Genomic DNA, 26,169 nt, shown 5'->3' on the forward strand with positions numbered 1-26,169 from the left:
ACCGGCGCCGCAGAGGGGGCGGGGCGGGACCCCCACCCGTGGCGCGGCGCGGCGCGGCGCCGGCGGGGCGCGGGGCGGGGCCTGGGCGCGCGGGGCGCGCGGGGAGCGGGGCGCGCGCGCGCAGAGCTCGGCGGGCCGGCCGGGCGCAGCGTCTGCCGCGGCGGGTAGGCGCGGGCCGGGCCGGGGCGCGGGGCGCGGGGCGCGGGGCGCGGCGCGGGGGCGGGGGCGAGGCCCGCGGGGAGCCTACGCGGGGCGCGGGGCGCGGGGCGGCCGGGCGCGCGCCCTTGGCCTCGGCCCCCCTCGCCCGCTCCTGCCGCGGCCGGCCGGGGAGGCTCTGGGCGGGGCCGGCCGGCTGGCGGCTGGGCGGGCGCGAGGGCCGCGGGCGCTGGGCTGCCGGGGACTCGCCGGCCGCGGGGCCCTGGGGAGAGGCCCGGCGCGGCGGGGAGGGGCCCGGGCTCCGCGGGCGCTCTGGGGGCCGGGCCGGCCCGCGCTGTGCCCCCCGAGGTGCTGGGCGCGTGACCGGGGCAGCGCGGAGGCCGAGGGCGGCCGGGCGGCCGCAGCGGCTCTTCGGCCTGGCCGGGGCCGACGGGGGCAGCCCCGGGCGCGGCCGCGGAGGGGCTCCCCGGAGACGGCGGCGCGGGCAGCGGGGACCCGCCGCGCGGTGAGCTGCGGTGCGGCGAGGCCTCTGGCCCGGGGCGGGGTCCGCGCCGTCCAGGCACGTTGCACTGATGTCCCTCCTGGACGGGGCAGTGAGCAGGCTGGCCCGGGGGCGCTGGGGGGTGCTGGGGGGCGCCGCCGCCGGCTGCGAGGGCGGCTGTGCTGGGCAGCGCGTGGCGGCCTGAGGGCAGCGGCGGGAGCTGGGCGGTGGGCGCCGCGGTGCGGGCTTGGCCGGGCCCGGTGGGCGCCAGTGGCCGGGGGACGCAGGAGGGAAGTGGGCGCAGCCCTGGAGGCTCTGGGGTGGAGACAGGGCTGGGAGCACCTCAGTCCTGGGTGAGAAAACCCGCGGGAAGGCCGCGGCGGCCGTGGGGATGGGGCCCGGCGAGGCTGGGCCGTGGTCCCGCGAGCCCCCCGGGAGGCCGCTCCTTTCCCTGCGCGCCCGGCGCTGGCTGGTCCCCTGGCTCGGGTCCCCCGGGCGGGGCCGCAGAGCCCCCTGGAGCCCCCCGCGCGGGGAGGCGGGGGTCCGGCCCCGCCGGGGCAGCCCGCGCCTGACCGTGTCCTCCGTCTCCCCAGGTTCCCAGCTCGCCGGCCTGGAGGGGTGGCGCCCGCGGGGCGGCCGGACAGGCCCCGTGCCCGGCCGCGCCATGCCCGCCGGCTGAGCCCGCCGCAGGGCCTCGTCCCACCTCGCGTGGGGGCCCCGCGGCGACCATGGTGCTGCCGCCCCCGGACCGGCGCCACGTGTGCCTGACCACGCTGGTGATCATGGGCAGCATGGCGGTCATGGACGCCTACCTGGTGGAGCAGAACCAGGGCCCGCGCAAGATCGGCGTGTGCATCATCGTGCTGGTGGGCGACGTGTGCTTCCTGCTGGTGCTGCGCTACGTGGCCGTGTGGGTGGGCGCCGAGGTGCGCACGGCCAAGCGCGGCTACGCCATGATCCTCTGGTTCCTGTACATCTTCGTGCTGGAGATCAAGCTCTACTTTGTCTTCCAGAACTACAAGGCGGCGCGGCGGGGCGCGGGCGACCCGGTGGCGCGCCAGGCGCTCACGCTGCTGCTGTCGGTGTGCGTGCCCGGCCTCTTCCTGCTGCTGGCCGCGCTGGACCGCATGGAGTACGTGCGCACCTTCCGCAAGCGCGAGGACCTGCGCGGCCGCCTCTTCTGGGTGGCGCTGGACCTGCTGGACCTGCTGGACATGCAGGCCAACCTGTGGGAGCCGCCGCGCACGGGGCTGCCGCTGTGGGCCGAGGGCCTGACCTTCTTCTACTGCTACATGCTGCTGCTCGTGCTGCCCTGCGTGGCGCTCAGCGAGCTCAGCATGCAGGGCGAGCACATCGCGCCGCAGAAGATGATGCTCTACCCCGCGCTCAGCCTGGCCACCGTCAACGTGGTGGCCGTGCTGGCCCGCGCCGCCAACATGGCGCTCTTCCGCGACAGCCGCGTCTCGGCCGTCTTCGTGGGCAAGAACGTGGTGGCGCTGGCCACCAAGGCCTGCACCTTCCTGGAGTACCGCCGCCAGGTGCGCGACTGCCCGCCGCCCGCGCTGGCGCTGGAGCTGCAGCCGCCGCCGCGCCACGCGGGGCCCGCGCCCCACGGCCCGCCCGGCCGCCCCCTCGGGCCCGCGCCCCCGCGCGACGCGCCGGACACGTGACGGGCCGCGGGGCCGCCCGCGCCGCTGGGCTCAGGAACCGCCCGGCTGGCCTGGCCTGGCGCGGGGGCGCGGGAGGGCGGCCGGGGGGCCGGGGGGCCGGGGGGCCTGCCGTTTTAAAGACTCGCGTTTACAGTTTCGTATCAAAGTCGCTGCTGTGCCTGGTTCCTGGCGCCTCCTGGAGGGGGGCAGCGGCGGGTGGGGGGCCGGTTCCCTCCCTGGGGAGGTGGGGGTGTGTGTGTCAGGCTCCTGTGGGGGCAAGGTGGGGTTAGGCTCCTTGGGGGACCTGGCTCTTGGCGGGGAGGTGCCTTCTTGGGCCTGCAGCCAGCCTGGCCCATGTCCCCACCCCTCACCTCAGCCCGAAAGTGCCCCCAGGCCCCCAGCTGGGCTCCCACCCTCGGCCTGGAAAACACCCTGGCACTGCCCCCGGGGGCCACTCAGGCCACACTGTCCAGGGCACCCGGCCTGAGGCAGCTGCCTCCCCGGCGGGGCTGGAGGACGGTGTTGAGCAGACTCTGAGGTGCCCTGAGCGCCCTTCCTTCTGGGCTGGGGCCTGGCCGGCCCGTGCCAGAGCCTGCAGCTCCCCCCCAGCCCCCTCTGGGTGCTGCCCCAGCCGAGGTCCAGGAGGGCCCTGACGGCCAGGGGGTGGAGGGCAGAGCCAGGCCGGGCAAGGGTGCAGGAGTCCGGGTCTCTGCGATGTGTGCCTGGCGGAGGCCGAGGGGCCAGCTCCGGTCAGGTGTCGGGCCCTGCTCCCTGTGGCCAGCACAGCCCTCTCCCCCACCTGGCCTCGGCCTGTCCCCAGCGGCTCTGTGGACACAGACAGTGCTGGCTGCAGGGGTGCGTCCTCGCCGGCCCCGCCTGGAGCCGCTGGTCCGGGAGGCAGGCGTGGGGAAGGCCCCAGCTGCGGTGTCCATGGAAGAGTGTGGCCCCTTGGGGCAGCGCTGGGCCTCGCCTGCAGGGTCCCCCACGGAAGCTGCTGTCCAGCCACCTCGGCCCTCTGCCCTCCCAGCTTCTGTCCCTCCTGTCCAGACTGGGCTCCTCTGACCACGACCCTGAGGAGTCTGGACGGACGTCAGCTGAGGCCAGCGCTGCACCAGTGTCCGTGGCCTCCATCACCTCCCATGGCCCGTGTGGCTCCACCTGCAGGGGCTGGGAACCGGAGCGTGTGGGGTCCCTGCAGGGGGTGCCTGGGGCACGGGGGGGGGGGCGGAACCCACCTTCCAGCCCCTCCTTCCCTGGCTGCCTTTGGTGACTGGAGGTGACCGTGACCCCTGCTGGTCCGCCCCAGTTGCTCACGGGTCTGTCTAACCCCCCCCAAGGCCCATGCCGACCCCAGGTGGAGCTGGCCCTGGGCCTGGAGGTGAGTCGGGGGCCAGTCGGGGGCCGGCCAGGGGCTGAGCTTGGGGGGCAGGGCATCTGGGAGAGGGTGCTAGCTGGTTGGCCGGGTCTGGGCAGCACCCCCAGTCCTGCTCTGTGGGGCGGGTGGGGTGCCCTGTGCTGGAGGGACCCTGTGGGGATCTGGGTGCAGGCAGTGGCGGGTGGAGAAGGGCTGGGCTTGGCACCTGAGTGTGGGGCTGAGGCCAGGAGGGGGCGCCTGAAGCCTGAGCTCTGGGGGTTCTTTTGGCGACAGATCCGGGAGGCAGGTGGGCACTGGCGCCTGGAGGAGCCGGGGAGTCACCTGTGGCGTCCACACGAGACCCCCAGAGGCCTCCGTGGTTGGCCCGAGTGGAGGAGCTGGGCTGGGGCGGGGTGGGGACGGGGACAGGGCGCACTGGGGCGTGGGGAGGGCCCTGGGCTTGCGTCTGCCCTGGCCCTATCCCCAGGGCCGCCCTGCCCCTGCAGCCCCCTCCTCGCCTGCCCCCACCTCCGCGCACGGGGGCCTGGGGTGGGGAGAGAAGCCAGACCCCACCCCACCGCCGGGCGCCCCTGTAGCCCCTCTCCCCACACGAGAGGTCTGGGGAGACCCCGGCCCTGGAGCCGCTCTGGTACCAGCGCTGTTCGCAGCTGGCTCCACCGCTTGGGTCGGGCGGGCGCTGCATGGCGCGCAGCAGGGGGCTCGGGGTCGCGGCGCCCGCCGTGGGCCGGGTCTCGGCTTCCGTCTGGGGTGTCTCCGGCGTGGCGTGGCGGGAGGGGCCGGATGGCCCTTCTCTGGGGCCCAGCCTGTGCCCCCAGGTCCGGTGCCGTCGCTGGCTCTGGGGAGGGGGCAGAGCTGGTGGGCCTGGGGTCCGGCTGGCCTGGGCACCCGTCCAGGACAGACCCACGGTGGGGCCGGCTGTCCCTCTGGGCCCGGGCGGCGGTGACCAGGCCTCTGAGAGGCTGGAGGGTGAGTGCCCAGGAACGCCTGCTCGGCCCGCAGAGGTGGCCCCTTTCCTGCAGCCTCACCGCCTCCTGCCCGGCCATGGCCAGGCCCGCCTGCGGCTGCGCGGGGACACCGGCCACTCTGGAAGGGAGGCCACCTCGCAGCCACCCCTGGAGCAAAGCAGCCTCCTGTCAACAGGAGCCAAATTGGGAAGCTCCAGCCCCCACCTAAGTGCCGTCCAGAACCAGGCATGGCCACCGTCGTGTGTCCCGTCGATGTGGGCTGTGGGCCGGAGGGGGGGCGCCCTCTGCACTCTGGGGCCCCTCCACCGCCGGCCCAGGCTGAGGGGGCCCTGCAGGCTCACCGAGGCTGAAGCCCAGGGTGTGCCCCGTTGCAGCAGAGAAAGACGGAGGAAATCCCACCCCTGGCCCCTGCCTGCTGGCCGCAGCGAGGGCTGCCGGGGAGGGACAGGCGCTGGGCGGGCTCTCCGGCCGGGCTGGCAGTGCTGGTGTCCAGGAGACGGTGAGCCCCGGCCCAGAGGCGGCCCCCTGTGCCCATGTGCGCTGGGCCCTCCTCAGACTGGACGGGCCGGGTGCACAGAGGTCCTGTGCTGCTGGGTCCAGAGACCCTTGCCTCGGAGGCAGGGACTGACCAGCCCCGGGCACCACGGCCAGGCAGCTGGACGGAGAAAATTGGGCATCCGGTGGGGAGGAAGCGGGGCCACGCACAGCGGGGGGGAGCCGGGGTAAGTGGGGAGACGGCCAGTGCCCTCGGGCCTGCCTGGATGCCCAGGAGTCACCCTTCTGCTCTCCTCTGGGGTCACTCTGCTGTGGCCCCGTGTTCCCAGGACCTGGCCCTGCTGGTGCGCTCTTGGGAGGGGCACCGTGCCACCCTGTCCCGGCCTTGGGGCCTCTCCACCTGGCCCTGCTGGCCAGCCGGCCCGCGTGCTGCCCCTCCCAGGGTTGCCCTTTTCCCTGAATGTCTCTGGGGTGTCTCTGGCGCGTGAGTCCAGCTGCCGCGTCTCCAGGCTGGCCCTCGCCCTCGGGGCCCTGCAGAGGCCCTCCCCGTCCAGGTCCTGGGAACCGCGGCCAGGCTGCCCGCCCTGCCCGCCCTGCCTGCCCTGCCCGCCCGTGCCTGGGCCTCAGGTCCTTCGGCTGCGACTCCCACACCCACCTCTGGGCCCCTGCCTGCCTGGTGGGCCTCGCCCCTGCCGCACCCCGTGGCCCGGCGCCCGGCTCGCTCTTGACTCCCGGACTGTCCCTCCTCTCCAGAACGGTCACCTCCCAAAGCCAGTCCCCGGCCCCCTCGCTCCCCGTGTGTCCTCAGCCCCCCGCCCCCGTGGCCTGTGAGCCGCAGTCCCTCCTCTGCGGCTGGCGACCCCGGGTCGGGGCACCCTTGAGACTGCGCTTGCGTGGTGGCCAGGACACCCGGGCTGACCCTCCTATGGCTGTGAGGGGTTTGGCCACTTTAGTTCCCAGCGAGCTTCTCTGCCCCAAGGAATTGACGTTTTTGATTTACCTTAACAATGCCAGGCCCGGCATTGCGTCCCCCGCCCAGTGCCCGACCCCCGAGGCCCTGCCCTGTCACCCCCCTGGCGGCGGGGGCCTGCTCTGGCCACGCGCCCGCCGCCTCCTGTGGGGCGCGCTGTGAGGGCGGGACCGGCAGCCCTCCGGCCGCGAGGGGCCAGCGGGAGCCTGGGCTGCGGCCGTGGCCACCCAGCGGCCCTCTCCACACCGCGCGGCGGCCGGCCGGGCGCGCTTGGCCCCGGCACCAGCTCTGCTGGGCAGCGCGGCCGGCGGCGTCGGGGTCCAGCGGACGCGGGGAGGCGGGAAGGGCCGGGGCTCTGGGGGCTCTGGGGCCGCGGCGGGTGGGGGGCGGGTGGGGGCTGCGCGCGCGTGGCCAGGGCCCGGGCCTGCACCTGACGCGGGGAGAAGGCCCTGCGCGTTTCTGGGGAGGCGAGGCCCGGGGTGACCCCGGGCGGGCTTGGCGCCCGCTTGTCTGGGCGCTCGGGCGCGCGGAGTGCCAGTCCGGGGCGGGGGTCGTGCCCGCAGGACCCCGGGGGCGCCGGCTGCTCGGAGGCCCCCACCGGGTCCAGCGCGTCCGGCTCGGGGCCCGCCCGTCTCATGCGGCGACCGCGGCGGCCACGCGGGGGCGCCCGGACCTCAGTTTTGCGCTGCCCCGCGCGGTCAGGGCGGGGTTGGTCCAGCCACCCGGCCGAGGGGTCCCCAGCCGAGGAGCCTCCCCGTGGGGCCTCGGGACATTCTCCGCGCGGCCGACGCCCCACGGGGCCTCGGGCGACGAGCCCCGCGCGCCCTCCCTGCGGCGGCCCCGCGGCCCGTCCCCTCCGGCCGCAGCGCGTTGCCCAGCCGGGGAGCCGGCCCGGCCGGCCGTGGCCTCGCGCTGGCCCCGGGGCCCTCGGGCGGGCCGGGCGGCCGGACGCGCTGCTCGCGCCTGGGGTCCCGCCGCTCGGGCTCCGAGCCCTGCGGGCAGCGGCGCGGTCAGTTCTCCCGGGGGGTCAGTTCTCCCCGAGGGGTCAGTTTCTCCCGGGGTCAGTTCTCCCGGGGGGTCAGTTCTCCCGGGGGTCAGTTCTCCCCGAGGGGTCAGTTCTCCCGGGGGTCAGTTCTCCCGGGGGTCAGTTCTCCCGGGGGGGTCAGTTCTCCCGGGGGGTCAGTTCTCCCGGGGTCAGTTCTCCCGGGGGGGTCAGTTCTCCGGGGGGTCAGTTCTCCGGGGTCAGTCTCTCCCGGGGGTCAGTTCTCCCGTGGAGGGGGTCAGTTTTCCCGCGGGGTCTGTTCTCCCGGCGTGGTCAGTTCTCCCGGGCGTCAGTTCTCCTGGGGGGGTCAGTTCTCCCGGGGGGTCAGTTCTCCGGGGTCAGTTCTCCCGGGGGGTCAGTTCTCCCGGGGGTCAGTTCTCCCGGGGGGGTCAGTTCTCCCGGGGGGTCAGTTCTCCCGGGGGTCAGTTCTCCCGGGGGTCAGTTCTCCCTGGGGGTCTGTTCTCCCTGGGGTCAGTTCTCCCGGGGGGTCAGTTCTCCCTGGGGGTCTGTTCTCCCTGGGGGTCAGTTCTCCCGGGGGTCAGTTCTCCCTGGGGTCTGTTCTCCCTGGGGGTCAGTTCTCCAGGGGGGTCAGTTCTCCCGGGGGTCAGTTCTCCCGGGGGGTCAGTTATCCCGGGGGGTCAGTTCTCTCGGGGGTCAGTTTCCCGGGGGGTCACTTCTCCCGGGGCTCAGTTCTCCAGGGGTGTCAGTTCTCCCTGTGGGTCAGTTCTCCCGCGGGGGTCTGTTCTCCCGAGGGGTCAGTTCCCCGGGGGGTCAGTTCTTCCGCGGGGTCATTTCTCCCGGGGGTCAGTTCTCCGGGGGGTCAGTTCTCCCGGGGGTCAGTTCTTCCCGGGGTCAGTTCTCCTGGGGGGGGTCATTTCTCCCGGGGAGTCAGTTCTCCCGTGGGGTCAGTTCTCCGGGGGGTCAGTTCTCCCGAGGGGGGGTCATTTCTCCCGGGGTCACTTCTCCCGGGGGGTCAGTTCTCCTGGAGCATCAGTTCTCCCGGGGGTCAGTTCTCCCGGGGGGGTCAGTTCTCCCGGGGGTCAGTTCTTCCGGGGGGGTCAGTTCTCCCCGCGGGGTCAGTTCTCCTGGCCCGGCGCCCGCCCGTCTCATGCGGCGACCGCGGCGGCCACGCGGGGCGCCCGGACCTCAGTTTTGCGCCGCCCCGCGCGGTCAGGGCGGGGTTCGTCGGCCGCGCGGCCGAGGGTCCCCAGCCGAGGAGCCTCCCCGTGGGGCCTCGGGACATTCTCCGCGCGGCCGACGCCCCACGGGGCCTCGGGCGACGAGCCCCGCGCGCCCTCCCTGCGGCGGCCCCGCGGCCCGTCCCCTCCGGCCGCAGCGCGTTGCCCAGCCGGGGAGCCGGCCCGGCCGGCCGTGGCCTCGCGCTGGCCCCGGGGCCCTCGGGCGGGCCGGGCGGCCGGACGCGCTGCTCGCGCCTGGGGTCCCGCCGCTCGGGCTCCGAGCCCTGCGGGGCAGCGGCGCGGTCAGTTCTCCCGGGGGTCAGTTCTCCCCGAGGGGTCAGTTCTCCCGGGGGTCAGTTCTCCCGGGGGGGTCAGTTCTCCCGGGGGGTCAGTTCTCCCCGAGGGGTCAGTTCTCCCGGGGGTCAGTTCTCCCGGGGTCAGTTCTCCCGGGGGGGTCAGTTCTCCCGGGGGGTCAGTTCTCCGGGGTCAGTTCTCCGGGGGTGTCAGTTCTCCCGGGGGGGTCAGTTCTCCCGGGGGTCAGTTCTCCCGGGGGTCAGTTCTCCCGTGGAGGGGTCAGTTTTCCCGCGGGTCTGTTCTCCCGGCGTGGTCAGTTCTCCCGGGGGCGTCAGTTCTCCTGGGGGGGTCAGTTCTCCCGGGGGGGTCAGTTCTCCCGGGGGTCAGTTCTCCCGGGGGGGTCAGTTCTCCCGGGGGTCAGTTCTCCCGGGGGGTCAGTTCTCCCGGGGGGTCAGTTCTCCCGGGGGGTCAGTTCTCCAGGGGTGTCAGTTCTCCCTGGGGTCTGTTCTCCCTGGGGGTCAGTTCTCCCGGGGGGGTCAGTTCTCCCTGGGGGTCTGTTCTCCCTGGGGGTCAGTTCTCCCGGGGGGGTCAGTTCTCCCTGGGGGTCTGTTCTCCCTGGGGGTCAGTTCTCCCGGGGGTCAGTTCTCCCGGGGGGTCAGTTATCCCGGGGGGGTCAGTTCTCTCGGGGGGTCAGTTCTCCCGGGGGGTCACTTCTCCCGGGGGCTCAGTTCTCCAGGGGTGTCAGTTCTCCCTGTGGGTCAGTTCTCCCGCGGGGGTCTGTTCTCCCGAGGGGTCAGTTCCCCGGGGGTCAGTTCTTCCGCGGGGTCATTTCTCCCGGGGGTCAGTTCTCCCGGGGGTCAGTTCTCCGGGGGGCAGTTCTTCCGCGGGGTCAGTTCTCCTGGGGGGGGTCATTTCTCCCGGAGTCAGTTCTCCCCGTGGGGTCAGTTCTCCGGGGGGTCAGTTCTCCGAGGGGGGTCATTTCTCCCGGGGGTCACTTCTCCCGGGGGTCAGTTCTCTGGAGCATCAGTTCTCCCGGGGGTCAGTTCTCCCGGGGGTCAGTTCTCCCGGGGGTCAGTTCTTCCGGGGGGTCAGTTCTCCCCGCGGGGTCAGTTCTCCTGGCCCGGCGCCCGCCCGTCTCATGCGGCGACCGCGGCGGCCACGCGGGGGCGCCCGGACCTCAGTTTTGCGCCGCCCCGCGCGGTCAGGGCGGGGTTCGTCGGGCCGCGCGGGCCGAGGTCCCCAGCCGAGGAGCCTCCCCGTGGGGCCTCGGGACATTCTCCGCGCGGCCGACGCCCCACGGGGCCTCGGCGACGAGCCCGCGCGCCCTCCCTGCGGCGGCCCCGCGGCCCGTCCCCTCCGCCGCAGCGCGTTGCCCAGCGGGGAGCCGCCCGGCCGGCCGTGGCCTCGCGCTGGCCCCGGGCCCTCGGGCGGGCCGGGCGGCCGGACGCGCTGCTCGCGCCTGGGGTCCCGCCGCTCGGGCTCCGAGCCCTGCGGGGCAGCGGCGCGGTCAGTTCTCCGGGGGTCAGTTCTCCTGGGGTCAGTTCTCCCGGGGTCAGTTCTCCGGGGGGGTCAGTTCTCCCGGGGGGTCAGTTCTCCCGGGGGTCAGTTCTCCCGGGGTGTCAGTTCTCCCGGGGGTCAGTTCTCCGGGGGGTCAGTTCTCCGGGGGGTCAGTTCTCCCGGGGTCAGTTCTCCCGGGGGTCAGTTCTCCCTGGGGGGTCAGTTCTCCCGGGGGTCAGTTCTCCCGGGGTGTCAGTTCTCCGGGGGGTCAGTTCTCCCGGGGGGTCAGTTCTCCGGGGGGGTCAGTTCTCCCGGGGGGGTCTGTTCTCCCGCGGGGGTCAGTTCTCCCGGGGGTCAGTTCTCCGGGGGGTCAGTTCTCCCGGGGGTCAGTTCTCCCGGGGGTCAGTTCTCCCGGGGGTCAGTTCTCCCTGGGGGGTCAGTTCTCCCGGGGGTCAGTTCTCCCGGGGTGTCAGTTCTCCCGGGTGTCAGTTCTCCCGGGGGTCAGTTCTCCCGGGTCTGTCTCCCCGTGGTCAGTTCTCCGGGTCAGTTCTCCCGGGGGGGTCAGTTCTCCCGGGGGGTCAGTTCTCGGGGGTCTGTTCTCCCCGCGGGGTCAGTTCTCCCGGGGGGTCAGTTCTCCCGGGGGTCAGTTCTCCCGGGGGGTCAGTTCTCCCGGGGTCTGTTCTCCCGGGGGGGTCCGTTCTCCCTCCGGGTTCCCCCTCCCGGGGGGTCTGTTCTCCCCGCGGGGTCAGTTCTCCCGGGGTCAGTTCTCCCGGGGTCAGTTCTCCCTGCGGGGTCAGTTCTCCCGGGGGTCAGTTTCTCCCGGGGTCTGTTCTCCCCGCGGGGTCAGTTCTCCCGGGGTCAGTTCTCCGGGGGGTCAGTTCTCCCGTGGGGGTCAGTTCTACCCGCGGGGTCAGTTCTCCCGGGGATCAGTTCTCCCGGGGGTCAGTTCTCCGGGGGGGTCAGTTCTCCGGGGGGGTCAGTTCTCCCGTGGGGGTCAGTTCTACCCGCGGGGTCAGTTCTCCCGGGGATCAGTTCTCCCGGGGGGGTCAGTTCTCCGGGGGGTCAGTTCTCCGGGGGGTCAGTTCTCCGGGGGGTCAGTTCTCTCGGGGGGGTCAGTTCTCCGCGGGGGTCAGTTCTCCGGGGGGTCAGTTCTCCCGGGGTCAGTTCTCCCCGAGGGGTCAGTTCTCCCGGGGGTCAGTTCTCCTGGGGGTCAGTTCTCCCGGGGGTCTGTTCTCCCCGCGGGGTCAGTTCTCCCGGGGTCAGTTCTCCCGGGGGGTCAGTTCTCCCGGGGGTCAGTTCTCCCGGGGGTCAGTTCTCCGGGGGGTCTTTCTCCCGCGGGGTCAGTTCTCCCGGGGTCAGTTCCCCCGGGGGGTCAGTTCTCCCGGGGGTCAGTTCTCCCGGGGGTCAGTTCTCCCGGGGGTCAGTTCTCCCTGGGGGTCAGTTCTCCCGGGGGTCAGTCTCCCGGGTGTCAGTTCTCCCGGTGTCAGTTCTCCCGGGGGGTCAGTTCTCCGGGGGGTCTGTTCTCCCCGCGGGGTCAGTTCTCCGGGGTCAGTTCTCCCGGGGGGGTCAGTTCTCCGGGGGGTCAGTTCTCCCGGGGGTCTGTTCTCCCCGCGGGGTCAGTTCTCCCGGGGGGCAGTTCTCCCGGGGGTCAGTTCTCCCGGGGGGTCTGTTCTCCGGGGGGTCTGTTCTCCCCGCGGGGTCAGTTCTCCCGGGGTCAGTTCTCCCGGGGGTCAGTTCTCCTGCGGGGTCGGGTCAGTTCTCCCGGGGGTCAGTTCTCCCGGGGGGTCTTCTCCCCGGGGTCAGTTCTCCCGGGGGTCAGTTCTCCCGGGGGGGTCAGTTCTCCCGTGGGGTCAGTCTACCCGCGGGGTCAGTTCTCCGGGGATCAGTTCTCCCGGGGGGTCAGTTCTCTCGGGGGGGTCAGTTCTCCCGGGGGGTCAGTTCTCCCGTGGGGGTCAGTTCTACCCGCGGGTCAGTTCTCCGGGATCAGTTCTCCCGGGGGGGTCAGTTCTCCGGGGTCAGTTCTCCGGGGGGGTCAGTTCTCCGGGGGGTCAGTTCTCTCGGGGGGGGGTCAGTTCTCCGCGGGGGGTCAGTTCTCCGAGGGGTCAGTTCTCCCGGGGGTCAGTTCTCCCCGAGGGGTCAGTTCTCCCGGGGGTCAGTTCTCCCGGGGGTCAGTTCTCCCGGGGGGTCTGTTCTCCCCGCGGGGTCAGTTCTCCCGGGGGTCAGTTCTCCCGGGGGGTCAGTTCTCCCGGGGGGTCAGTTCTCCCGGGGTCAGTTCTCCGGGGGGGTCAGTTCTCCCGGGGGTCAGTTCTCCCGGGGGGGTCAGTTCTCCCGGGGGGTCAGTTCTCCCGGGGGTCAGTTCTCCCGGGGGTCAGTTCTCCCGGGGGGTCAGTTCTCCCGGGGGGGTCAGTTCTCCCGGGGGTCAGTTCTCCGGGGGGGTCAGTTCTCCCGGGGGTCAGTTCTCCCGGGGTCAGTTCTCCCGGGGTCAGTTCTCCCCCGGGGTCAGTTCTCCCGGGGGTCAGTTCTCCCGGGGTCAGTTCTCCGGGGGTCAGTTCTCCCGCGGGGTCAGTTCTCCCGGGGGTCAGTTCTCCCGGGGGTAAGTTCTCCCGTGGGGTCAGTTCTACGCGGGGTCAGTTCTCCCGGGGATCAGTTCTCCCGAGGGGGTCTGTTCTCCGGGGGGGTCAGTTCTCTGGAGGGGGGTCAGTTCTCCGCGGGGGGGTCAGTTCTCCGGGGGGTCAGTTCTCCCGGGGGGGTCAGTTCTCCCGTGGGGTCAGTTCTACCCGCGGGGTCAGTTCTCCCGGGATCAGTTCTCCCGGGGGGGTCAGTTCTCTCGGGGGGTCAGTTCTCCCGGGGGGGTCAGTTCTCCCGTGGGGGTCAGTTCTACCCGCGGGGTCAGTTCTCCCGGGGATCAGTTCTCCCGGGGGGGTCAGTTCTCCGGGGGGTCAGTTCTCCGGGGGGGGTCAGTTCTCCGGGGGTGTCAGTTCTCTCGGGGGGGTCAGTTCTCCGCGGGGGGTCAGTTCTCCGAGGGGGTCAGTTCTCCCGGGTGGTCAGTTCTCGGGGGGGTCAGTTCTCTCCGCGGGGGGGGTCAGTTCTCCCGGGGGTGTCAGTTCTCCCCGCGGGGTCAGTTCTCCCCGCCCGGGACCCGCCCGTCTCCCTGCGGCGACCGCGGTGGCCACGCGGGGGCGCCCGGACCTCCGTTTTGCTGCCAGCGCGGCTCGCGCCCGGTGGCCCCGGGCCTGCCCTGCCCGCCCGCTCCCCGGCCAGCGCCAGGCCTGACCGCGGGGCCGCCGGCGCCCACCGCCTGCAGCCCGGCCCTCGCCCCGCCCGGGCGCGGCGCTGCGGCCCCAGGGCCCCCCAGTCCGCTCCGGCCGCGGCGGGGGCTGAGCTGGCGTCCAGGGGCCGTGGCCGCGCGCCGGCCCTGCTGTGCCCGCAGTGACCCCTCCGCGCGGCGGCCAGGGTAGCCGCCTGCCTCCCGGAGCCGGTGCCAGCCAGGCCTGCCCTGGGCCCTGCCCCACCCCTGAGCCCCGCAGGGAGGCGCGCAGAGGGCCGAGGCCATGGGGCGCGGGCCTGCCCCTGTCCCTGCCCGTCCCTGCGCCCCCCCCCCCCCCCCCCCCCGTCTGCGAGGACCCGGCAGCTGCGCGGGGCCGCGCGTGGCCACACGGGGGCAGCAGAGCCCGGAGCGGGGCGAGCGTGGACTCCCCCGGGCGCCCCGCCCTCGCCCCCAGCCCGGCCCAGGGCGGGCCCTGCGCCGCCTCAGCCCCGTCACCCCCACACGCGCCTCCCGCCCTCCTCGCGGGTCCGCCCCGCCACGGACCCTGGCCGCCGGGGGGCGCGCACCCCGGGCGAGATGGTGCCGGCCCAGGGGCCAGGGACCCACCCCGGCCCTGGGGCTCCCGGGCGTCACCGAGGGCGGGTCGCTCGCCCGTCCGCCCGCAAGGACGTCTGGGTCGGGGTGACTGCGCTGCGCCCCCAGTGCCGGTCGCAGCCCCCCACCCCGGGCCGTGCCCCTTCACTGCTTCGCCCCCCCAGGCGGCCCCTGGACCTCCCTCTGCCCTGGGCACCCCAGCGGGGCGGGGAGGACCTGCAAGGTCAGGCAGAGGACGCGAGGGTGGCTCTGACACGCGCCCCCCGGCCGCGGGCCGGTCCCGGGGTGCAGCCGGCCTGAGCCTGGATGAGGGGCCAGAGCCTGCCCCACGGCCTCCCACTTGGCAGAGGCCGAACTCCCGCCCCCCTCCCCCCACAGCCGGTCAGTGCCTGGGGTCCCCAGCAGCACCCCCTGCTTCCCGGGGCCGCCCGGGGCTGCCTGGCTGCGGAGGGGGCGGGCTGGGCCCGGGCCTGCATTCTCCTCCGGTCTCATGCTGTCTCCAGACACAGGACTGGGCTTCCCCTGAGGGTCTCCCCCGGCTGCACCCAAGTCCGGGCCAGGAGGAGGCCAGTGGGCCGGAGGCAGGACTTCAGCGCTGGTGGGGCTGGAACTGGGCCCGCCGTGGGACATGGGGGTTCCCACCAGGGGTCTGGGGGCTCAGGAGGGAGGGCCGGAGCTGGGGACACCCCTGAACCCAGGCCCTCGCCCCAGCTCTGCCCGGGATGGCTGGCCCTGGTTTCTTGCCACGAAAACCCTTTGTCAGGACAGGCGACAGCAGGTGCCGGCCCGCCCTCCGTCCGTGGGCAGCAGGGCCCGGACGCTGCCCTGTGCCCTCTTCCTCCCTGTGGGTGGGTGACGCCACCACCCCCTTCCTCCCTGTGCCCATCTGGGTTGAGTTGGGGTCACCTGGGTCCTCCTGGCGCCTGCCCCGGGCTGGCCCCAGCCCCCTCGCGGCACCCCTGGGGGCACCCCTGGGGGCACGTGCGTCTGGGGCGTCCCTCCCCTGCAGCCAGCGCCCGGGCCGCTGTCTCCCGCCGTGTCTCCTCCACCCCCGCGCCAGCACCCCGAGGCGCGGAGCTTCAGCCTGGGGCCGGGGAGCAGGACCATGAAAAATAAAGAAAAAAGCAAGAAGCTCTCTTGACTGTGAAATGTCACCACCGGACACGTGCCCAGCAGGGCTGCGGGCGCACCCCCCAGCTCCCGACCGCCGGCCCGGTCAGGGCTGAGCTGGCCACAGCCACAAGGCAGGCGCTGGCCTCAGGGGAGCAGGCGCTGGCCTGGGGGGGCAGACACTGGGCTGGGGGGACATGCGCTGGCCTCGGGGGGGTCAGGCACTGGCCTTAGGGGAGCAGGTGCTGACCTGGCGGGGCAGGTGCTGGCCTGGGGGGGCAGGTGCTGGCCAGGGAGGGCAGATGCTGGCCTCAGGTGGGGCAGGTGCTGGCCTGGCAGGCAGGTGCTGGCCAGGGAGGGCAGATGCTGGCCTCAGGTGGGGCAGGTGCTGGCCTGGGGGGGCAGGCAGTGGTCTGGGGGTCAGGCGTTGGCCTCAGGGTGAAGACTCTGGCCTGGGTGTGTGCAGCACTGGTCTGGGGGGGCAGGTGCTGGCCTGGGGGGCAGGCGTTGGCCTGGGGGGGCAGGTGCTGGCCTCAGGGGGACAGGTGCTGGCCTCAGAGGGACAGGTGCTGGCCTGGGGGCAGGTGCTGGCCTGGGGGCAGGCTGCCCAGCGCTGCAGCTGGGCCCTCGGACTGGCCCTTGTGCACACGAGACCGGCCCGGGGCCCGCATGGCCGGGGTGAGGGCGGGAGGTGGCTGGAGCACGCGGTGGGCCTGCCCCTGGGCCCCGGCCTCAAGGGCGGTGAGTGTGAACTGCCTGTGTTCTGCGCGTGGGTGTGTTCCCGCCGGGCCTGTGTCCGCGTGTGCCTGTGTGTCCGCGTGTGCCTGTGTCCGCGTGTGCCTGTGTGTCCGCGCGTGCCTGTGTCCGCGCGTGCCTGTGTCCGCGCGTGCCTGTGTCCGCGTGTGCCTGTGTGTCCGCGCGTGCCTGTGTCCGCGCGTGCCTGTGTCCATGTGTGCCTGTGTGTCCGCGTGTGCCTGTGTCCGTGTGTGCCTGTGTGTCCGCGTGTGCCTGTGTGTCCGCGCGTGCCTGTGTCCGCGCGTGCCTGTGTCCGCGTGTGCCTGTGTGTCCGCGCGTGCCTGTGTCCGCGTGTGCCTGTGTCCGCGTGTGCCTGTGTCCATGTGTGCCTGTGTCCGCGTGTGCTGTGTGTCCGTGTGTGCCTGTGTCCGTGTGTGCCTGTGTCCGCGTGTGCTGTGTGTCCGTGTGTGCCTGTGTCCGCGTGTGCCTGTGTCCGTGTGTGCCTGTGTGTCCGCGTGTGCCTGTGTGTCCGCGTGTGCCTGTGTCCACGTGTGCCTGTGTGTCCGCGCGTGCCTGTGTCCGCGCGTGCCTGTGTCCGCGTGTGCCTGTGTCCGCGTGTGCCTGTGTGTCCGCGCGTGCCTGTGTCCGCGTGTGCCTGTGTCCGCGTGTGCCTGTGTCCGCGTGTGCTGTGTGTCCGTGTGTGCCTGTGTCCGTGTGTGCCTGTGTCCGCGTGTGCTGTGTGTCCGTGTGTGCCTGTGTCCGCGTGTGCCTGTGTCCGTGTGTGCCTGTGTGTCCGTGTGTGCCTGTGTCCGCGTGTGCTGTGTGTCCGTGTGTGCCTGTGTCCGCGTGTGCCTGTGTCCGCGTGTGCCTGTGTGTCCGCGTGTGCCTGTGTCCATGTGTGCCTGTGTCCGCGTGTGCTGTGTGTCCGTGTGTGCCTGTGTCCGCGTGTGCCTGTGTGTCCGCGTGTGCCTGTGTGTCCGCGTGTGCCTGTGTGTCTTTTTCTGTCAGTGTGTCCGTGTGTCTGTGTGTGTGCGTGTGTGTTGGTGTGTGCGTGTGGGTGCGTGTGGGGTGGGAATGTGCGTGGCCGGGTTGGGGGGACACCGCAAAGAGGCCTTGCCGCCCTGCCGGGGAGCTCACGGCCCCCCTCCGCTTCAGGGTCGCCCCGAGGGCTGGAGGCACAGGGCAGACGGGCCGACCCCGCCCCGGCTGGGGCCCCCTGCGCGCTGGCCGGCGGGTCGCGGTGGGCTCCGTGGGCTCCGTGGGGGCTGCGCGCGGGGCCTCTCCGGCCGGTCCCGGCCCTCGGGGCGCCGGCGGGCGCGGGGCGGGCGCCCGATCTGCTCTGGGGTCCGCGGGCGCCCGCAGGGCGGGTGGGCCGGGGCAGGCGCCGCGGGCAGGGGCGCCGCTGGGGCCAGCACAGGCAGCGGCGCCGGGCGGGGGTGGAGGGGTTGGGGGGCGGAGGGGCGCAGGGGCTGGGGAGCAGGGGGGGCCTGGACCCGCGCCCATGCAAAGCGGCTCGGGCTGTTGGTCGCCGGGACTTTCCGAGCACCTGCTGCTCCGGTTTTAGACTCATTTGCAAGTGTTTGTGCATCTCGGGGCGCAGCTGTGCCCGCGGTGGGGGTGGGGGGCCTCGTGCTGGGGGGGGCCGGCCCCGAGTCCGGCCAGGGCCGCGCCGGAGCCCCCCGCACCGCGAAGTCGCACAAGCAGGCACACTCACGCCCAGACACACACGAGCTTCACGCCCAGGCATGCACAGGGACACACGCATCGGGCGAGCAACAGCACAGAGGAGGGCAGTGCACACGCGTGCCCACACCCGAGCGGGGGGCCACGGCTCACGCTCAGCACACATCACACGAGTTCTGGATGGGAGTCCTGGGCCGGACGCTCGGCCATATGCCGGGGAGTGTGTGTGAGCACAGCAGGGGTGCAGCTCCCTGAACTGGTGTGTGAGGGAGGTGTGCACGCAGGGAGGGCAGGCGTGTACTGAGCACCCAGGGCTGAGACAGGACACGCACTCAAACCAGGGAACACGCAGGCCCTGGACACACATTCACACTCACCCCAGGGAGCTCACAGGCCTTGACACACACTCACACTCACCCCAGGAAACACCCAGGCTGTGGACACACACTCACACGCACCCCAGGGAACTCACAGGCCCTGACACACAGTCACACTCACCCCAGGGAGCTCACAGGCCCTGACACACACTCACACTCACCTCAGGGAGCTCACAGGCCCTGTGCTCACACTCACAAAGAGGGGAGCACAAAGGTCCTAAGCTCACACTCACACTCACCCCAGGGAGCTCACAGGCCCTGGACACACACTCACTCTCACCCCAGGGAGCTCAGAGGCCCTGACACACACTCACACTAACCGCACACACTCTAGCACATACGAGCTCACACACTCTAGCGCATACTCAGACCACCTCGGGGTGCTCACAGGCCCTGGACACACACTCACACTAACCCCAAGGAGCTCAGAGGCCCTGGTACACACTCTAATCACCGCAGGGGGCACACAGACCCTGGATACACACTCATTCTTACTCCAGGGAACACACAGGCCCTGGATATACACTCACACTCACCCCAGGAAGCTTACAGGCTCTGGACAGGGAACACACAGGCCCTGACACACACTCACACTCACCCCAGGGAGCTCACAGACTCTGCACACACACACTCACTCTCACCCCAGGGAGCTCAGAGACTCTAGACACACACTCACACTCATCCCAGGGAGTTCACAGGCCCTGGACACACACTCGCTTGCACCCCAGGGAACACACAGGCCCTGACACTCACTCACACTCACTCCAGGGAGCTCACAGGGTCTGGACACACATTCACACTCACCCAAAGGAGCTTACAGGCCCTGACACTCACACTCACCCCAGGGAGCTCACAGGCCCTGGACACACATTCACATTTACCCCAGGGAGCTCAGAGGCCCTGGTCCAAACTCTAGTCACCCCAGGGAGCACACAGGCCCTGACACACACTCACTCTCACCCCAGGGCGCACACAGACCCTGGATATACACTCACACTCTCCCCAGGGAACACACAGGCCCTGACACACACCCACACTCAAACCAGGGAGCTCACAGTCTTGGACCCGTACTCACCCTCAACCTGGGAAGCTCACAGGCCTTGACATACACTCACTCTCACCCCAGTGCGCACACAGACTCTGGGTTCACACTCACACTCTCCCCAAGGAATACACAGGCCCTGAAACACACTCACACTCACCCCAGGGAGCTCAGAAACCCTGAAACACACTCACACTAAGCCCAGGGAGCTCACACACTCTAGCACATACTCAAACTCACCCCAGGGAGCTCACAGTCTCTGGAAACACACTCACAATCACCCCAAGGAGCTCACAGGCTCTGACACTCACACTCACCCCAGGAAACACACAGGCCCTGGACACACACTCACACTCACCCCAAGGAGCTCACAGGCCCTGACACACACTCACTCTCACCCCAGGGAGCACACAGACCCTGGGCTCACACTCACACTCTCCCCAGGGAACACACAGGCCCTGGACATATACTCATACTCACCCCAGGGAACACACAGGCTCTGAACACACTCATGCTCACCCCAGGGAGCTCATAGGCCCTGACACACACTCATACCCCAGGGAGCATACAGGCCCTGGCCATACTCACACTCATCCCAGGGAGTTCACATGCCCTGGATACACACTCACATCAGTCCAGGCAGCTCACAGGGCCTGGCATGCACTTACACTCACCCCAGGGAGTTCACAGGCCCTGACACACACCCACACTCACACCAGGGAGCTCACAGTCTCTGGACCCGTACTCAAACTCAACCCGGAAAGCTCACAGGCCCTGACACACACTCACTCTCACCCCAGGGAGCACACAGACCCTGGGTTCACACTCACACTCTCCCCAGGGAACACACAGGCCCTGGACACACACTCACACTGACTCCAGGGCACTCACAGGCCCTGGACACACACTCACACTGACTCCAGGGCACTCACAGGCCCTGGACACACACTCACACTCACCACAGGGAGTGCACAGGCCCTGACACACACTCATAGTCACCCCAGGGAGCACACAGGCCCTGGATATACACTTACACTGACCCCAGGGAGCTCACAGTCTCTGGACACACACTCACACTCACCCCAGGGAGATCAGAGAGCCTGGTACCCACTCATAGTCACCCCAGGGAGCACACAGGCCCTGGATACACACTCAATCTCACTCCAGGGAGCTCACAGTCTCTGGGCACACACTCACACTCACCCCAGGTTGCTCAGAGAGCCTGGTACACACTCATAGTCACCCCAGGGAGCACACAGACCCTGGATACACATTCACACTCACCCAGGGAGCTTTCAGGCTCTGGGCACACACTCACACTCACCCCAAGGAGCTCAGAGAGCCTGGTACACACTCACAGTCACCCCAGGGAACACACAATCCCTGGATATACACTCACACTCACCACAGGGAGCTCACAGGCTCTGGACACATACCCACACTCACCCCAGGGAGTTCACAGGCCCTGGACATACACTCACACTGACCCCAGGGAGCTCACAGGCCCTGACACACACTCACTCACCACAGGGAGCACACAGGCCCTGACACACACTCATAGTCACCCCAGGGAGCACACAGGCCCTGGATACACACTCACACTCACCCCAGGGAGCTCACAGTCTCTGGACACACACTCACACTTACCCCAGGGAGCTAGAGAGCCTGGTACACACTCATAGTCACCCCAGGGAGCACACAAGCCCTGGATACACACTCACACTAACTCCAGGGAGCTTACAGGCACTGGACACACACTCACACTCACCCTAGGGAACACACAGGCCCTGACACACACTCACACTCACCTGAGGGAACTCACAGACTCTGGACACATGCTCACACTCACCCCAGGAAGCTCACAGGTCCTGACTCACACTCACTCTCACCCCAGTGAGCACACAGATCCTGGGCTCATGCTCACACTCTCCCCAGGAAACACACAGGCCCTGGATATACACTCACACTCACCCCAGGGAGCTTATAGGCTCTGGACAGGGAACACACAGGCCCTGACACACATTCACACTCACCCGAGTGAGCTCACAGACTCTGGACACAAACTCACACTCACCCCAGGAAGCTCACAGGCCCTGACACACACTCACTCTCACCCCAGGGAGCACACAGATCCTGGGCTCACACTCACACTCTCCCCAGGGAACACAGGCCCTGGACATACACTCATACTCACCCCAGGGAACACACAGGCTCTGAACACAGTCATGCTCACACCAGGGAGCTCACAGGCCCTGACACACACTCACATCACTCCAGGGAGCTCACAGGGCCTGGCATGCACTTACACTCACCCCAGGGAGTTCACAGGCCCTGACACACACCCACACTCACACCAGGGAGCTCACAGTCTCTGGACCCGTACTCAAACTCAACCTGGGAAGTTCAAATTCCCTGACACACACTCACTCTCACCCCAGGGAGCACACAGATCCTGGGCTCACACTCACACTCTCCCCAGGGAACACAGGCCCTGGACATACACTCATACTCACCCCAGGGAACACACAGGCTCTGAACACAGTCATGCTCACACCAGGGAGCTCACAGGCCCTGACACACACTCACACTCACCCCAGGAAGCTCACAGGCCCTGACACACACTCACACTCACCCCAGGGAGCTCACATGGCCTGGATACACACTCACATCACTCCAGGGAGCTCACAGGGCCTGGCATGCACTTACACTCACCCCAGGGAGTTCACAGGCCCTGACACACACCCACACTCACACCAGGGAGCTCACAGTCTCTGGACCCGTACTCAAACTCAACCTGGGAAGTTCAAATTCCCTGACACACACTCACTCTCACCCCAGGGAGCACACAGACCCTGGGTTCACACTCACACTCTCCCCAGGGAACACACAGGCCCTGGACACACACTCACACTGACTCCAGGGCACTCACAGGCCCTGGACACACACTCACACTCTCCCCAGGTAATACACAGGCCCTGGACACACACTCAAACTGACCCCAGGGCACTCATTGGCCCTGGACACACACTCACACTCACCACAGGGAGCGCACAGGCCCTGACACTCACTCACACTCACCCCAGGGAACACACAGGCCTGGACAAACACTCACATTAACCCCAGGGAGCTCACAGGCCCTGACACACACTCATAGTCACCCCAGGGAGCTCACAGTCCCTGGATACACACTCAATCTCACCCCAGGGAGCTTACAGGCTCTGAACACACACACACTCACACTCACCCCAGGGAGCTCACAGGCCTGGACACACACTCACACTCACCCCAGGGAACACACAGGCCTGGACACACACTCACACTCACCCCAGGGAACACACAGGCCTGGACACACACCCACACCCACCCCAGGGAGCTCACAGGCCCTGACACTCACTCACACTCACCCCAGGGAACACACAGGCCTGGACACACACTCACACTCACCCCAGGGAGCTCACAGGCCCTGACACATACTCATAGTCACCCCAGGGAGCACGCAGGCCCTGGATACACACTCACACTCACTCCACAGAGCTCAAACTCTCTGGACACACACTCACACTCACCCCAGTGAGCTCAGAGAGCTTGGTACACACTCATAGTCACCCCAGGGAGCACACCGGCCCTGGATACACACTCAATCTCACCCCAGGGAGCTTACAGGCTCTGGACAAAAACTCACACTCACCCCAGGGAGCTTACAGACTCTGGACACACACTCACACTCACCCCAGGGAGCTCACACGCCCTGACACACACTCACACTCACCCCAGGGAACACACAGGCCTGGACACACACACACACACTCACCCCAGGGAGCTCACAGGCCCTGACACACACTCACACTCACCCCAGGGAGCTCACACACCCTGACACACACCCACACTCACCCCAGGGAGCTCACAGACCCTGACACACACTCACACTCACCCCAGGGAACACACAGGCCTGGACACACACACATACACACTCACCCCAGGGAGCTCACAGGCCCTGACACACACTCACACTCACCCCAGGGAACACACAGGCCTGGACACACACACACACACACTCACCCCAGGGAGCTCACAGGCCCTGACACACACTCACACTCACCCCAGGGAGCTCACACGCCCTGACACACACCCACACTCACCCCAGGGAGCTCACAGGCCCTGACACACACTCACACTCACCCCAGGGAACACACAGGCCTGGACACATACCCACACTCACACCAGGGAGCTCACAGGCCCTGACACACACTCACACTCACCCCAAGGAGCTCATAGGCCCTGACACTCACATTCACCCCAGGGAGTACACAGGCAACAACAGGCACTGTCGACAGACTTATGCACACTCTCACTGCCATGAGTCTAGCTTTGCTCCTACACACCACACCCGGATGGGCTGGCAGTGATCTTCATGGCACAGGGCTATGTGGGGCAGGATGGGCTGGCGTTGGGTCCCTGGAGTGAGCCTGGGGTCTCCCCTGTCCCAGATGAAGACTGGGCTATAGCCGGGCAGTTTTGTGGCGACGTGTCATTCAGACGGGCAGAGACTCACACATCAAGGACAGAGACAGAGGTGGAGAGAGAGGGAGAGACCTAGACGGGGACACAGAGACATGATCTGGAAGGGACAGGAGACAGGGGTGGATGTGGCTGGAGGGGGAGAAAGGAGGCGTGGGGCGGAGGCAGAGGCTCGAGCAGACCCCGGGCAGGAGGGTGGACCTGACCGAGGCAGGGGAGACAGCGAGACATGAGGCCTGGGCAGAGATGAAGCCAGAGGCTCTAATGCAGACGGGAGAGACCAGGGCAGGGGTGCGGCCAGGGTGAGGCGGGTGACAGCGGGCTGGACGCCGTGTCCACCCAGTGTGCTCTGTCCTGTCCAGCCTGGCCGGCCTCCTGTTCTTTGGGCCCCGTGGCTGGGCTGGGCGGTGCAGGTCCTGCTGCGTCAGGGACCGTCCCCCTTGCCTGGGCCCAGCAGCGCCGGCCGCCATACACCGCCTGGGCACTGGGGGCCCCGAGGACCGGTGGGGGGTCCTGGGGGGCCTGGGCACTAGGGGCCTGGTGTCCCTTGCCGTGAGGGCCCGAGGGCCGTCGGCCGCCAGTGGCTGCACAGGGGCTGCTGGCCGGGGCGGTGGGGGGGTGCCGGCTGGCGCGCGGCCCTGCAGCGGGGGGGGGGGGCCTGCAGCGGGCTGGGGGGCTGAGCCGGGGTGGCTGCAGGTGGGTGGGGGTGGGGCGGGGGTGCGCTATTTCGGGAGCACCGAGCCTGAGAACCTGTTTCTGGGCGCAAACAGCAAACAGCATTTGCATGTTTCCAGGCCCAGATGAGTAAGCGGGAAACTGAGACTCTCACAGCTGCGGCGGGGGGGGGGCAGGGCTGGCCCCGACCCCGGCGACCCCCACCCTGCCCGGCCGGACCCTCGGGCCAGCCACGCACGTGCTGACCCGGGGCACGGTGAGCTGTGTCCCAGGCCCACGGCACCGGGGCTGCTCGTGGCACGAGGGCCGGGAGGGCGCCGGGCGCTGGGCGGCCAGGCAGGGCCCACCCCTGCGTCCTCCTGCAGGACCCCATGCTCACGCTGACCCCGGGTTTCTGGCTGGGACAGCCGGGGTCTCCGGGCTCCTTGAGGCTCCTGCCTGGCCCGCTGCCCCCTCCGCTGCCCGCGGCTGACCGAAGCCAGCGGGGAGTGTGTCCCCTGTCCGATGGGGGCGCCGGGCAGAGCCTCCCTGCCAGGGAGACACACATGGTCACTTCAAATGGCCCCGCGGGGCTGTAGCCGTCCCCCCTTCTCGGGTCCCCCGACACCCGGCTGCTGGCCTCGCGACCCCTCCGATGTCCCCACAAACCTCGCAGAGCCCTCAGGAGCCTCGCGGAGTCCAGGCCCTCTGGCCCCCGCAGGCTGCTGAGGCCCCCGCTGCCTGGACCCCACGATGGACCAGTGAGGGGGACAGTCCACGGCCCCCGGCGTTCTCACTGTCCTGAGGCGGCCCCTGGTGCCGGCCCCGGGACGGCCTGTCCCCTGCCCGTGCGCCCCCAAGTGCCCGCCTGGCCAGCCCCATGTCCCCCGCCCCGGCCGGCCCGGGGCTCTGTCCGCGAGGCAGCGCCCCCGCTCGCCACCGCGCCGGCGTCCAGGCGGAGGGGGCGCGGGGCGGGGTCCCAGCTGCTGGGCTTCCCCGGCCCCCCGCGCCAGGCGCGTGTCCCCCAGCAGGCGGGGCCCAGGAGGCCGGGGTGAGGGACGGTCAGCTGGGGCTCGCCCGCCAGCGGAGGCCGGTGAGGGGCCTGGCGGGGCCTCAGGGAGTGTGGGGGTGAGTCTGCGCCTCCCGAGGGTGAGCGTGGTGCCGGCGTCCGCGGGGGGTCCCTGTGGATCCTGCCCCGCGGCCCAGGGCCTCCCGGCCGTCCCGTCTGGTCACCCCGCATGGCCTCACCTTTCCTCTCGGTCCACGCAGTCCTGCTGCTCCCTCCTCTGTCTCCCCATCGCTGTCTCACCCACCCCATCTGTCTCTGTCTCCCCCTCTCTGTCTCTGTCACCCCCTCTCTGTCTCTGTCTCCCATCTCTGTCTCCCCATCTCTCTCTGTCCCCCCATCTCTCTCTCTGTCACCCCATCTCTGTCTCTGTCTCCCCATCTCTGTCTCCCCATCTCTGTCTCTGTCTCCCCATCTCTGTCTCTGTCACCCCATCTCTGTCTATGTCTCCCCATCTCTGTCTCCCCATCTCTGTCTCACCCCATCTCAGTCTCACCCCATCTCTCTCTTCTCCCCATCCTCTGTCTTTGTCTCCCCATCTCTGTCTCTGTCACCCCATCTCTCACTCTGTCTCCCCATCTCTGTCTCTGTTTCCCCATCTCTGTCTCTGTCTCCCCATCTCTGTCTCACCCCATCTCTCTCTGTCTCCCCATCTCTGTCTCTGTCTCACCCCATCTCTGTCTGTCACCCCATCTCTGTCTCTGTCTCCCCATCTCTGTCTCCCCATCTCTGTCTCTGTCTCCCCATCTCTGTCTCTGTCACCTCATATCTGTCTCTGTCTCCCCATCTCTGTCTCTGTCTCCCCATCTCTGTCTCACCCCATCTCTGTCTCACCCCATCTCTCTCTGTCTCCCCATCCTCTGTCTTTGTCTCCCTATCTCTGTCTCTGTCACCCCATCTCTCACTCTGTCTCCCCATCTCTGTCCCTGTCACCCCATCTCTGTCTCACCCCATCTCTGTCTCTGTCTCCCCATCTCTGTCTCTGTCACCCCATCTCTGTCTCTGTCTCCCCTCTCTGTC

General features: G+C 69.7%; 1 protein-coding gene across 1 annotated transcript; it reads left to right on the forward strand.

Moving 5' to 3' along the window:
* Nucleotides 1–1,335: 1,335 nt before the first annotated feature.
* TMEM121 (transmembrane protein 121) lies at nucleotides 1,336–2,307 on the forward strand. The gene has a single exon (XM_037502041.1). It carries the CDS (start codon nucleotides 1,366–1,368, stop codon nucleotides 2,305–2,307), a length of 942 nt encoding a protein of 313 aa, XP_037357938.1. The 5' UTR covers nucleotides 1,336–1,365.
* The last annotated feature ends 23,862 nt before the right edge of the window (nucleotides 2,308–26,169 follow it).

This window comes from Talpa occidentalis, unplaced genomic scaffold, assembly GCF_014898055.3.
Source record: "Talpa occidentalis isolate TD23 unplaced genomic scaffold, MPIMG_talOcc4v2.1 talOcc4.11, whole genome shotgun sequence".
NCBI lineage: Eukaryota > Metazoa > Chordata > Mammalia > Eulipotyphla > Talpidae > Talpa > Talpa occidentalis.